This window comes from Otolemur garnettii, unplaced genomic scaffold, assembly GCF_000181295.1.
Source record: "Otolemur garnettii isolate 467f Iridium unplaced genomic scaffold, OtoGar3 scaffold00019, whole genome shotgun sequence".
NCBI classification, from domain to species: Eukaryota; Metazoa; Chordata; class Mammalia; order Primates; family Galagidae; genus Otolemur; species Otolemur garnettii.
In genome coordinates, this window is record NW_003852414.1 from 20,179,348 (window position 1) to 20,192,997 (window position 13,650).

Below are 13,650 nucleotides of genomic sequence, written 5' to 3' on the forward strand. Positions count from 1 at the left end.
GTGGGATGTCCAGTGGGAGAGGGTAGGGGGTTGATTATTTTAGGTGGGTCCACCCTGTTTGGGCGGGGTTTGACCCTATCATTTATCTACTTATCAAAGAAGAATTTAGATTGCTGTTATGAATGCATTCTACAGTTTCATATAGTTTACTCACTGAGTTGGAGATAGTGCTTTCCAAGAAATGTTTCCTGCAATGAAAAGGATGGCAGATCTTTTAGTGAAATGTTTTTATAGTCAGTCTCCTTGGAGTGTGGTGATATTTCATGTAGAAATTGGTACAGCTTATCAAGTGTACTGTTCTGGAGAAATTCTTTTCCCCTTCTTAGGACTTCCGAAAAGAGTTTTACTCTTTGCAGTGTAAAAAATTCATTTAGGATTGGATTGAACCTGTGTGTGTTAAATGTTTAGCCAGATGAGTTGAGGGTGGGGTGCTGGGCTGGGAATGGGTTACTGTAAAGAAACCAAAATGTGAATTTTGGCTCTGCACCTGTGGCTCAAGTGGCTAAGGCGCCAGCCATGTACACCCAAGGTGGCGGGTTCGAATCCAGCCCCAGCCCGCCAAACAACAATGATGGCTGCAACCAAAAAATAGCTGAAAAGTAGCTGTGGTCCCAGCTACTTGGGAGGCTGAGGCAGGAGACTCGCTTGAGCCCAGGAGATGGAGGTTGCTGTGAGCTGAGATGCCACGGCACTCTACCCAGGGGGACAGCTTGAGGCTCCTGTCTAAAAAAAAAAAAAAAAAAAAGTGAATTTTTTGGATCTCCAAGTAAGATGTCACCTGGAACCCAGCCTTTCAGATGGATCAGTTGTGTTTAAGATTATTGTTTTATTTAACATCTTGAATGCGGTAATGTAAGTTCCTTTCTTACATTATCATTTATGTTCTGCCACTGCTATTTTCCCCAAATATATTCATTATCAGGAAGGTAATGTATCTGTTAGATTATAGAAGTGTTTCTCAATGTTGAAGGAATGTATACGTGGGTATGATTAGATTTATTTTTAAAATTTGCTTTTTGAGCAAAATTTGCATTATTTAAAAAAGGCTTACAGTTATTATCTTGATCATTCAGTTGTGAATGATGTAGGCATAACTAATGATATGTGAGTAGTATCAAAACACAAATTGTTAAATTTTTACCCAGTTCACTTAGCTTTCTTTATGACCTCAAACTAATTTCTCATTTCTAGATCCTTTCCTTATTTTCCTGTGTACACTTCTGTTTCCGGGGTGGATTATCTGGTTGTGGAGGGTGGGATGCCGCAGAAGATGGGGGTGGGAGAGAACTGATGAAAGTCTGAGGACGTGTCGTTCCCGCCCAGCATTCCCCTTGGGCAGCTGCTGTGGACTCCAGCCTTTCACTGCAACACCACAGCTTTCTCTCCGTGGCCAAGTGGTGAGTTTCTACCTGGGTCAGCTGCCTTGTACATGAAATCTTTTTCTAACTTTGCTTTTTTCTTGTCGTTTCCTTGTAGCATTTTAAAAAGATGTCTATTAAGGGGCGTTTGTCACTATGTACAGTTGATTCCTTGTGAGTCTGATTCAGGAATTTGAGGAACTACATTTTTTCCATTTTTGTGTTTATGGTAGCTGGTACAATGGCAATAAAATTGACCTCAGTAGTATTTGAATTAATGAATTTTGGAACGCTTAATCCATCTCATTTTTCTAAAGGAAAACTGGTCTTTATATTTGTCTTTATCTTCTGATCTTCATTTAGAGGAGTGGCTACTAGGTATACCAAGTGGAATTTTTAGGTGTCCATAGAGATAGGGCAGACTTATTTTGATTACTGTAGATGATTTTCTGTTTTATAGTTTAATATCTGAATCCTCGTAAGAAGACTGGAGAGCAAGTTATCCTTATTTTCTCCTCTCTGAAGTATCCATTTGCTAATATTTTGTTGTTTTTATTCCAGTGTTTTTACGTTTATAGCTTTTTTGTTTTGTTTTTCACAGTGGGTTGATTTATTGTCTGGTCTTCCTTGGACCTTTAGGCTTCAGATGGCACAGATCTGGCGAACCCATCCTTTACGGACTTCTCTAGATGCCCTTGGGAGAGTTTATGTGGTCTTGGCTTTAGCAAACACCTCAACTCGGAAATACTTGCAGGTGTTACTATGTTGTTTTCTTTATGAGGCCATTAGAGTTTTTGTTTTGCTTTGTTGTTTCACTCCCACTGTGGGATTTGATGTGTCTGTGAGGCTGAGCAGATAGAGATGCAGCTCATTTGATGGGAACTAGCGGGCAGCTCTGCCCCTTCACTGGGGAGCGACTCAAGTTTCACACACCCAATCCAGGATTCACAGTCACAAGTTAGGCAGTGAGTTTTAAGACTAGGGAAACACTCTACTTTATCCAATAGGGCTGAGATATCAAATGCAAGTGCCCCTCCTGGGTGCGACCTAGCCCGTCTTCCCCAGCCAGTGCCTGTGCTTCTCTGAAGGCGTTGGTCACCTGTATCCTGAGTTGTCAGCTGTCATCCTCCCCTATTTGTTGGACCCACTCTTGCTGCCTTTCCCAGCCCTCCCCCCTTACTGGGTCTCCCCTCTTCTCTTTGTGGTGCGTAGCACTGGATGTGTGACCAGTTCTCCATCATGCCACTGAGTGGACACATGACTGGAGAAGTTGTGCTTACGTCAGGAATTATTTTCACAGTTTGCTTCAGTGTGAAGCTAAGGAAACTTTTAATATTTACCCAGATGGTAACAAAGAAAATGCCAAAAATGAAGATATCTTTCTTGGTCCTAGATAGTTATTTACTGAGGATATAGTAATATTAATGTATTACAATGATGATTTTTCTCTAACCCAGCTTGAAAGTGCTTTTACTTATACAGGGTGGCCATAAAGTCATTGTGCAGTTTTAAACAAGTGGACTTTATGGGCACCCTGTATTTCAGTATTCATGTAAGTTAAGAGTTAAGAATTTGTGAAGGCAGGCGGGTGGGGTGGCTCAGGCCTGTAATCCTAGCAATCTGAGACGCTGGGGCAGGTGGATTGCCCTGAGCTCACAGATTCAAGACCAGCCTAAGCCAGAGCAAGACCCTGTCTCTAAAAATAGCTGGGCATTGTGGCGGGTGCCTGTAGTCTCAGCTACTTGAGTAAGACAATTGCTTGAGCCCAAGAGTTCGATGTTGCTGAGGTACAACCCCATGGCATTCTGATGGGTGCAACAAAGTGAGAGTCTGTCTCAAAAAAAAAAAAAAAATTTGTGAAGATGTCTACCCTTCCTTTATTTTTTTAATTTTTTACCCTTCCTTTACATTATTCTTATTTGTGTTCCAAAACGATATTTAAATTGAGTTGACTCAATTGTAGTAAGTGGGTGAGCCTCTACTGAGGCAACCCTGTAATGCGTTCATTCCTCATTCCTTAACCATTGTGAATGGTATTTTGCTTTAAGATGTCTTTTTCATGGAAATAGTTGAGTATTTATGCAATGTGTATATACATTATAAATTGCCAGAAGTAGATACGTTAGAAATATTGTTTTGTTAAGGTTCCATTTTTAAATTAATGACTCTTTGCTCTGAAGAATATACGTGCTGTATATAGAAAAAACAACACTAACAATTTGGTTAAAAAGAGTTTGAAAAAAAGTAAGTATAGGCATAGATTAGTGTGTATAAATCAGAGACAAAAAAAAAAAAGGTACAGAGGACATTTGTAGGGGCTCATGTTTCCCTTTTTCTGACCAATATCTTATACTGGTAACATAATTTCTCATTTTATCTAGTACATAAAAACAACAATAAGCCACTGCAATTTAATATCTGGAAAAATTAGCTTACTTTGTAATACTCAGATACTGCAAATGCATTATATACTTGAAAGTCTGACAGCTTTGTAACATCAGTAGACTCTTAGAAACATGGGTATCTGAAAGTACAGAAGAAAAAGCAGTTTTGAGATGTCACTATTTGCAGATCTAGGAAGGGTCTTTTTTTCTTTTTTCTTTTTTTTTTTTAAATTGGAGCAGGATATTCACTTCCAGAAACAGCCAGAACGGGTTGGTTTGGAAACACTGAAATCAACCAGATCACTTCCTGGTTACTGTGCATGAAATGGTTTCTTGGTAGCTTATCACTTTATTAATTTGGAGATAGGCAGACTTACTTTCTCCCTCTCCGTTCTCCCTCCTCTCTCTTTTTAAAGCTTATTGGGCTTAGTATGTAGCTTAGTGGGCAAGAGCATAGTCTTGGCAACATCCCAGATGCATGTTTGATTGAGCCTATGGCACTAATGTCAGCTTGGAGGTTGCTTTCCCTCCAAGTTTCATTTTTTTCATCTGTAAGATACACAAATAATTAAAACTTTCTATAAAACATACATTATAATAGGGCTGTTTGAGTGTTGAACAAGATAATATATGTCTCTAGCGTAGTTGCTAATGGATAGTAAAAGCTCAACAGATCTGAGCTGTTACTAAGCAGCTCTCCGTCCTGGGTGGTCTTTTCTGGCCTCTTTTCGACCTAGAGACACCTCTTTGGCTTCCTGTTGACTTGAGGCATTTCCTGTTTCTCCTGACCCTTGTTTAATGCAACTTTGAGGATCCCTTTTGACCGGTTCTCTTGACAAATCCTTGTTAGTTTGCTTGCTATTTTGTTCATTAAGAGACCATATGTTATGGAATGATTAAGAACACTCTGGAGCAGCAGTTCTCAACCTGTGGGTAGTGACCCCTTTTTAACAATGAAAATATATCGCAGCATTAGGAAGGTTGAGAACCACTGCTCTGGAGCCTACTCAGTTTCCTCCAAACCCCATCTCTAACTTTGTGATCTTTGCAAGTTAATTAACTTAACAGTGTTCTTATAAGTTTAATGAACAATAATGAGACCTACCTCATAGTTTTGATGTGGGATATTAAATGTGATTATATACATAAAGATAGAATCAATGTTAGTTGTTGCTCATGAGCCAGGCCCCTAACTTCTGGTCTCCTGATGAGCGACTACCTATGTGTGTGGCACTTTTGATGTTTGTTATATAAAATAAATCCTACTTGTTAGATAAGCTACCTTGATACAGTGTTATGTTGTTAATATTATGTTAATAGTAACAGTGTGCAAAGAATATCATATTAGACACAGAGACACATGAGATACTTATATGTACTGTTTCGTAGGGTTTACGACTTGAGAATTCTGTGGTATTGTGCTTGGAGCATGGGACAATTGAAGGAGTGACAATTTCAGTGTGATATGAGCACTTTTATTTATTATATCCCATTCATTGTTATCAAACTGCTGGCTTTTGATGACCTTATTGTCTAATTTGAACTTCAGAGACCAAGTAATATATAACAGGGTAATTCTTCTGTTGTGCTTCTCAGTCATTCTAGGCAATACTTCTTGTTTTGAGTGTCATTTTTGGCACATTTGGGTTTTGTGTATCATTTGTGATTTAAAGAGTAGGAAAGTTAACACTGGGTTGACAGTTACCACTGACTGTGGACTTAGTTATTTACTATCAGGGTGGGCAGTCTATGAATTCTCTTCTTATATGTGGTTTATAAAAATTTGGTGTAATTGGAGCGTTTTTTGTGAATACCACTTCAAAACAAACTTTTATTATGATAGCTCTATCTGTACATGCTTATAATTCTGAATGAGCTGGGGAAAGTTGTGGAAGTTAAGTAAACAGAGTCATTTATAATCATGGAAATTAATCATGAAGGCGGTTTTTAGTATTAGCTAAAAGCATGATGCATTCTAAGTTCAGTTAACTTCAGGACTCATTTGATGATCACTTTGTCAAAGTTTTATATGTTTCTTGATCATTTTGTGTTATTTTCCTAAAACACATCTTAAAACATAACATGCTGTGATCACAAAGAATATTTCATATAAATTGTTCTTATATTCTTGAGAATACGGTCCATCTCCGTTTTGTACAAATAATGGACAATTTCATGTGATGAGATTAGAAGACTACTTGAATACAGAAAATGCACTTGTTAAGAATTCACAGGAATCACATAGATTTATTGCTAAGGAAAGAATTGTAGAGACTGACAGAGGCAAGCAGAAGTATGGTGAGATCATCTGCTCACAGAAGGGCCTGTGGGTTAGACATGAGCCTCTGGAGTTGGACAGCCTGACTTTAAAAGGTGCGGTGCTGCTGACTGCCCACGGGCCTAGGTCACTTATCCTCTGCCTCCCTCCTCTCTCAGCTGTGAACTGGAGATAGTCATAAACTAGCACGTTGTGAGATTAAGTGAGATGATGCATGTTAAATGCCCCTCACAGTGTTTGGCAGGTAGTAACCTCTCAATAGACAGTTTATAAAATGTCCACAAACAAGTTGTTAAAATAGTCTTATCTGTTAAAACAATCATACTGCTTGCTGGAAAAGCAGCTAAAGTATAATCTTGAATTTGTCAGCAACTGTAGGCGGGTTTTACTCGAGTGAAATGACTCATATGTATGCTTGTCTTGGTTCTAAGTATCTGTTGTTGGCAATTTTGTCATTCAACCCTGTCCCCAAATGTGGGAATTACATTTATATTCAACAGCTAGTAATTATGTTTCTCCTTAGTAGTAATGGTATTTAAATATCGTTACACCACTTCATAACCTTTTTCTCTGTGAATCATTTTACACATAATGTGGGAGTTATCTGATTTGGGGGGGTTCCAGGAACTCAGACACAGGAGACTGATAGATGGCGGCGTCACGCTGGCTCCTCTGGTGGCTGACTGGAGGATAAGATGTGACTAGCTCTGAAGTAAAAAGGCTGCTTGAATGCGTACTACCCACTGGGTGACTTAACAGCCAAACCACCCTGGGCCTCCCCTCAGGGCAGGCACCTTCCCGCTTGGAAAGCTGTCTGAGAGCAGGTGCACCCAGGCAGCAGGAGCCAGTTCACCTTGCTCAGTTGCTTCTTCTAGACTTGTTAACCCCAAAAGTCCTGTCCCTGGGGTGTAGGGAGAGGCAAGAGGGGAGTTCAGACTGTTGCTCTAGCTCAAGTTCCGGCATGTGGACAGGAAATACCTGTGGGACAGGAAGTAGACGCGGCCAGGTGAACAGAACCTTTTAGAAGCTTTCAGTAAAGAGTGTGAGACGGTGGAGTTCTGTGAGTAGATTGGGAGTGAAAAGGACACAGCCACGTCAGCCACCTCCCTGTGTCCTTCACTTTGATCAGAGCCCTCCCTCCAGAATTTAAAATGCATACGGAGGACTTGTAAATAATCAGAAGCGCTAAGTTAAAGAACTAGATCATGATTTCTGTTATCTGAATTTTAATACAATTTTAGATTCTACTTTGAGATAGAATTAAAAAATTGAAGAAATGTACGTAAGAGAAAGCTAAGAATCTTTAGCAAAAGTGTAGTTTTTGCAATGAAGGTGTATCCGGACAATAGGTTATAAGTCTAATTTTAAACAGAATTTGATACATATTTAGTCTTTATTTGATTGAATAGCTCACTTTAGTAATCACTTTTGAGTAATTTTAAAATCCATTTCGAGAAATATTTGGTGAGGACCTACCATGTGCTAGGTGCTGTGGTAGACATAGAAATGCCGAGATGGAGGAGATACGTCCTTTGTTCATGGAGACTACAGATTACTAGGAGACACGTGTGCTCAGTGAACTGTTCCAGGGTCACGTGTAGAAAGGCAGCGGATCAACAGAAGCAGTGGCCAGTTCCAACTTTGTGGTAATGGGCAGAGACTATACAAGCACCGTGCAATCCAATTTTTGATTAAATTTGACAAAATAATTCCTCTATTATAATGAATTCTTGTCAGCAGTTGTTTCTAGAACTTTATAATTTATTTTTGTTTCTCATCTTGGTAGAAATTAGAAAGCAAGTCATAGAAGCCCCCCCAGGACTACTTGTTACAACCATAATTTAAATATTTTAATAGTTATAGAAATGTTAAATATGTATCTGATGCCAGATGCTCTGTGTTTAACATACTGGCAATGTGTCCTGTTCCTAATGATCTCAAAAATATGTGCTTACAGAGCTCAAAAATATGAGCTCACAAAGAAACAAATGACCTACCAATTGTTCACTGTTGATCTTTTTATTTGCGGATGAAAAAGGTCACAGAGGGAAAGGGGAGGCCGGGCTACAGGACCTTGCTGCACCCTTCCCAGCCCACGCACCCCACTCTATCGGTGATTAGGCTTATTTCTGTAGAAGAGTTTGAAGAAACTCTGCAAATCTCATAAAACATTTTAAAACTATTAATTTAAAGCATAATATAGCAGAAGTAAGATAATAATACTGCTGTGGCATAAGAAATATTTTGAATGGGAAGATATAAGTCATTTATGCTGATAATTAAACGTGGAAGAACGTTTAGGCTTCTTTTAAGCACTTACATTAGACACTGCAATTAAGCTAGAGGAATGTGAAGATGACACAGCAGCTCTTGTGGCTCTTTTGAAGGAGAAATCTGGGTGTTTCTGAGGACCTTGTGCTCATGGCACCGGTTCTTCCATTTACATCACTTTCTTTTCTTCTTCTTTCCCCCAGTTGTTTATGCTATTTTTATAACTGCAGCTATGATCAAGATCTTTCGTTGTTTTTCCCAAGTGAATAGGAGGAGGAGGAGGGAAGGAAGCCAAATGATTTTTCTAAGATTTTTATGTTAGCAGGGGACAGGAGAAGGAGATAAATGGAGTTTTGAGGTTGTGTACTTTTTGAAAAGACACTTATTAATGTGGGATTGATTTAATGAGGTGTATGAGGGACGGGGCCAGAGCAGAGTACACAGGGTTGGGTTATCACCTTAAACAATGAGATTCTGAAAGCGTGAAGTAGAAAGTTTATTCAAGCCCCAAGCTTGAGGTTGACCACAGGAAAGCATAGATTCAGGTTGCCCTGAACACTCCCATTAGCAGCAGTTATAAATGGGCTCTATGGGTGAAAAAAGAGGCAGTTTCCGAATTATTACCAAGAATTTATGTTAAAATAGTCTAAGCCATTGATTTGCTGTACTCTATTCTTTTTATCACACTGGCACCTGTAGATTGTGGGTGAGGCTGCTAGTCAGGAACAAAATACCTTCCCTCACTTGCCCCCAGGTGTGACTAGGGGGTTGTCCCTGTGACTGAAGTTCTGCACTTCCATCTTTCAGGCCTGACCAGTTTTGCATACCGCATGCAGCTCAGGTTGTTCTGAGCTGTTTTCTTTTCAGGATCATAGATGATCTCCCGGTAGAAGTGGGGCAGGGAGACTGGGGCAGGTCTTCTCCCAAGACCACCACCTGCTTGTACCTTGGCTTAGGCCATCTGGAGATGCCGTTTCCAGACTGGCCACTGCAGGTGTCAGGTGTGTGTAGCCTGTAGTCGCCCAGGCTGACGGACCAGAATCGAGGAGTCCAGGCCCCAGCTGTGGTGCTCCTTCCTTCCCTCTGGGTTGGTTTGAGCTGCGGTGTTAGTCTCCCTCCGCCTGCTTCCTCGACTGTTCCTTCCAACCTTGGATTTGCAGCATGGCAAAATAAATCCTGAAACTTTTACATGTACTAGTGGTGTTTATTAAGATCTTAACATTTAAAACAACTTTTATTCTTGATGTACCTTAGCCTATGGTATAGTAGGAAAGTGATCACAAATGAGTAAAACCATTCAGTGTGGGTGAAAGATGAGGTGGAATTCAGAAACTCAAGGTAAAAGGCAAATAACTCACCACATTGTGAGAAAAAAGAAAAGAAAAGAAAAAAGAGCATTTGTTAATGACCCCAGTGAACTGGACCAGAAAGCTATCATGACCTGAAGCAGGTGGCAGCTTTAGGACGGGCTGCTCTGTCTTGGGCCAGAGGCCTCCTGGTGACTTTGTCTTCCTCCGCCTCTCAGGGCTGTTTTCTTTGCATCAGCTGCTGCTCACTGGTAGTTTGTGCTTTTTGACTCTTTCAGTTTGCTTTGGTCATCATTATCTATTACGTTCTCAACCTCATGATGTTTTACATATTATATACACATATAAATCATCTTTAACTTCTGTTGCAAATTGATTCATTCTCAGTTTCTCCTAGTTCAAATTCCTAAGAGAGGAATTGAATAAATTCTGTCAATACCTTTAGGATGCTTTAAGGCTGTGAAAAGGCCGTGGTGAATGTGTTGGTATGCGGCAGCAGCCTGGGCACTGCATCCGGTGGCGTTTCATTGGCAGCGTGGAGACTGGGCCCTGTAGCGGGAGTATTCGCAGCATGGGGATCAGCAGGACCCCAAACAGGCCTCCTGCCTCTGCCCCTAATGCTAGGACGGTTCTGAAACCTTTGTGGGCACCACTGGGTAGGTCTGTAGTCCTTAGTATTGTACAGTCTCTAAGATGTACTGCAAGTGAAAAAGAGTAGGTGTAGGATTAATTTATAGAAAAAGGAGATTAAATATATGCATGTGTGCATGAATACATGCAGAGTCCTGTGTTATGCGGAGATATTTTTGGGAGACGACAATGATTGCTTCTGAGAAGGGGTGTGGGTTTGGAGTGGGAGATATGCATGTGGATCAGAGATCACTTTTGGACATTGTCTATAGTTAATTCCAAACATTAATAGCCAATAAAATTCTTATATAGTCATAATAATGTTATAGTTTACTTAAGTCTCATATTATCCCAGTGTTGTAGATGTAAGGTCAAGTGAATTTACTTTTCCCATCCCTCAAGGTCACCATATCCCTTTGCATTTACTACACATTTGGACTGGGACTCTTCTTACTCTGTTCTTTCCTTGTCCTGAGATTTTAAATAGTTCCCTGACCCTCTCTTTGGTGTCTCTGTATGTAAGCTTTCACTATGTCACTGATATAGCCATGATCTATGTGATGTGTGGAACCTACTTTCTTGAAGACACCTGGCATTCCCTATTCTAATGGTATTCCATTCTAATGGAGACTGGTTGTCTGATTTTGGTCTGCTGTGATTTCATGGGTTCTGTGTCTGCCTCTTTTTTATTCTATCAAAGAAAATTATTCTGACACTTGTTAAAAAGGTAAGGGAGACTTTCTTCAGGCCTATTGCAGTAGGTATCGAGATTATCACAATATGAGAGAGGGATCAGGCTCAACTCAGAGGACAGCAGTGACAGGTGGAGATTAGTAGCCAAGGGACTGGCGGAGTGAGGAGGCCATGGATAGGAGGGTCTAGATTATAGAGGGTAGGGGATTCTTGCTAAACTGATGTTAGCAGGATTCCTGTGGAAGACATACCATGGTGGTCAGTTATCAGGGGTGGGAGTGAGGAATCTGCTCATATGTCAAGGATGACTCGATACTGGGGTAGGGGTGGGGACTCATGCTGCAGTGGGCCAGGCAGGCTGAAGACAGGACAGGGCCCAGGCTGAGGCCTGGTCAGATGCAGGCTCAGAGGATCTGACTAAATATTGGTCAAGGAAAGGGTGTCAGCTCTTTTTGTGGTTGTTTTGTTTTTTTTGTAGTACCCCGTCAAATTCTTTTTCAAAGAAACGTTGCATAGGCCGTCAGCTTAGACTCCTTGTGTACTCCTGCTGTGCTGACCGGTGTGGTGGCTTACACAGCACATGGTGTTCTGTAGTTCTGCAGTCAGAGACCTGAGATGGCCTCCACTGGCCGAAGTCAGCATGTCGGCAAGCTGGTTCCTACTGGAGCCTCCAGGGGAACATCCATGTCCCTCCTCTTCTGGCGGCCACTTGCTTTCCTCAGCCGGCGACCTGTCCACCCTCACTCCTGCTTCCTCCTTTGACCTTCTTCCCCCTCTGATATGGATCCCTGTGATTACATCGGGCCACTTGCATGATCCAGGCTAATCTACTCAAGATCCTTAACTGAGTTGCCGCTGCAGACCCCTCTTGCCTGTGAGGTAGCTCTTACAGGTTCCAGGCATGAGGATGTGGACATCTTTGGGGACAGGCTTTTGGACGTTTTCCTCTTACCACACCTTGTGATAGCTACAGAAGTCTTTATTTTTCTTCATGCTTGGTATGGAATTCCAAGTTTATGATGATTTTTTTCCTCAGAACCTTGAAAATAATATTGATAAGAAATTTGATGCCAGTCTGATTCTCATATGGTATGACTTGAAATTTTTCCCTCTTTCTAAACTTCTGAGATCTTTTGCTTCATGTTACAGCTGGGGGTTGGCTGAACATACACGGAATTCATTAGTGTCCAGCTGAGAGCAATTAATGCTCACAGGTGTGCCTCTGACAGGGCTGTTGCTTTTGCACAGTGGTCTTCAAATTCCAGGTCCCTATTCATTTAAAAGAAAGAGGGAAACAAAGAAGGTAAGAAAGGAATAAATAAAACACTTGACATTGCCATTGCCATCTCACAGTACTTAAACGTAGTTTTCATGAAACATTCGTTTCACTGGTTCCTATGCAGTGTGGTAAAAAATGTCCCAAACCACTACTTTAGTATTTGCCAACTGTCAGAAATAGGGGCTGCAGGTTTCATGTTAAAAATTACCATGAAGAATTACATTAAGATAAACAATGTATAGATGAAGAGCATTGCTACTTAGCTTTAATGTTTTAGAAACACTTTTTCCTTGATGAGTTTTATTAAACGTACTGAGAAAGTGGTTAATTTTGGAGCCCAAGATGACGCATGTTATGAAGCTGCTGTTTAAAGCCCCTGTTTGTTGTTAGGTGGAATGCTGGTGTAGGCTGGTGTGGCTCAGAGCGGGGCTCTAGCCTGAAAGACATGTTTCACCCTTAACAAACATCATCTTTGTTCCATGTCCATGTGATCACAGCAAGGTCTTTTTTCCTCCCTGGAAAAAGACTGAATGCTTCTGAAACTTCTGTCCTGTTCTCGTTTCATAAATAGTTTAAAATAGAGCGGCCTTCTACTTTCTTTGTTTCAGTTAGTTGCAGAATGTGTGAGGTATCATCTAAGGCTCCTGGTGTGTTTGAAATCTGTAAAATAATAATGAAACCTTGGAATAGATAAGTTACTCTATGAGGACGGAAGCTTTCATTAATTTCCAAGGCCGAACTGATTGCCTGAGAAAGGGTAAGGTACTTTAAAAACTGTCATTGTTGATGTTGATACTCAAAAGTCAGAATGTAAACTAGGGAAAATGGTCTGCTGTGAATTTGTTTTATTGGATTCAATTTGAACATTAGTAACTTTATATGATTTTCTCCTTACAATTTGTTGTTAATTGACACTAAAATAAAATGCTTGCCTTCAAAGACTGTAACTTAGGATATTTGATTCTTAAAAGTTCTTGGGAATTTAAATTTAAGTGGATTAAAATTATGTAATTGTCAATGTTTAAAATACTTCTTAAAATACTGTAGTTGCCGTTTTCTTCTGTAAGTTTGTGCCCAGAGATATTTTCCCATATACTTGTGTATTCAAATATCTTCTCACCCTTACTGCCTGGAATATGCCTCTTTGACTTTGAAACCTTGTTATGTCAAATGTAAAGTCAATACAAATAATTTAATTTGGCTTGAATGATACAATTAAGAAAACTAATACTTTGCTAAAATAAGAGGACTGATATTTAAAGATATTTTTATACACGCTTCTTTTTTTTTTTTTTTTTTTTTTTAAGACAGAGCCTCAAGCTATTGCCCTGGGTAGAGTGCCGTGGTGTCATAGCTCACAGCAACCTCCAACTCTTGGGCTTCAGCGATTTTCTTGCCTCAGCCTCCTGAGTAGTTGGGACTATAGGCACCTGCCACAGTACCTGGCTAT

General features: G+C 40.4%; 1 protein-coding gene across 2 annotated transcripts in view; it reads left to right on the forward strand.

The window, feature by feature from the left end:
- The window catches only part of USP6NL (USP6 N-terminal like), a 125,653-nt gene that overhangs the window by 47,836 nt on the left and 64,167 nt on the right, over window positions 1-13,650 (forward strand). The window contains exon 1 of one of the 2 annotated variants that reach the window (XM_003786817.3): window positions 12,696-12,957. The exons of the other annotated variant lie outside the window; for it this stretch is intronic. Within the exon in view, the coding sequence (XP_003786865.1) occupies window positions 12,903-12,957 (55 nt within the window). The 5' untranslated portion in view covers window positions 12,696-12,902. Of the gene's footprint in view, window positions 1-12,695; window positions 12,958-13,650 lie in introns of those variants that run through there. 2 annotated transcript variants of the gene reach the window in all.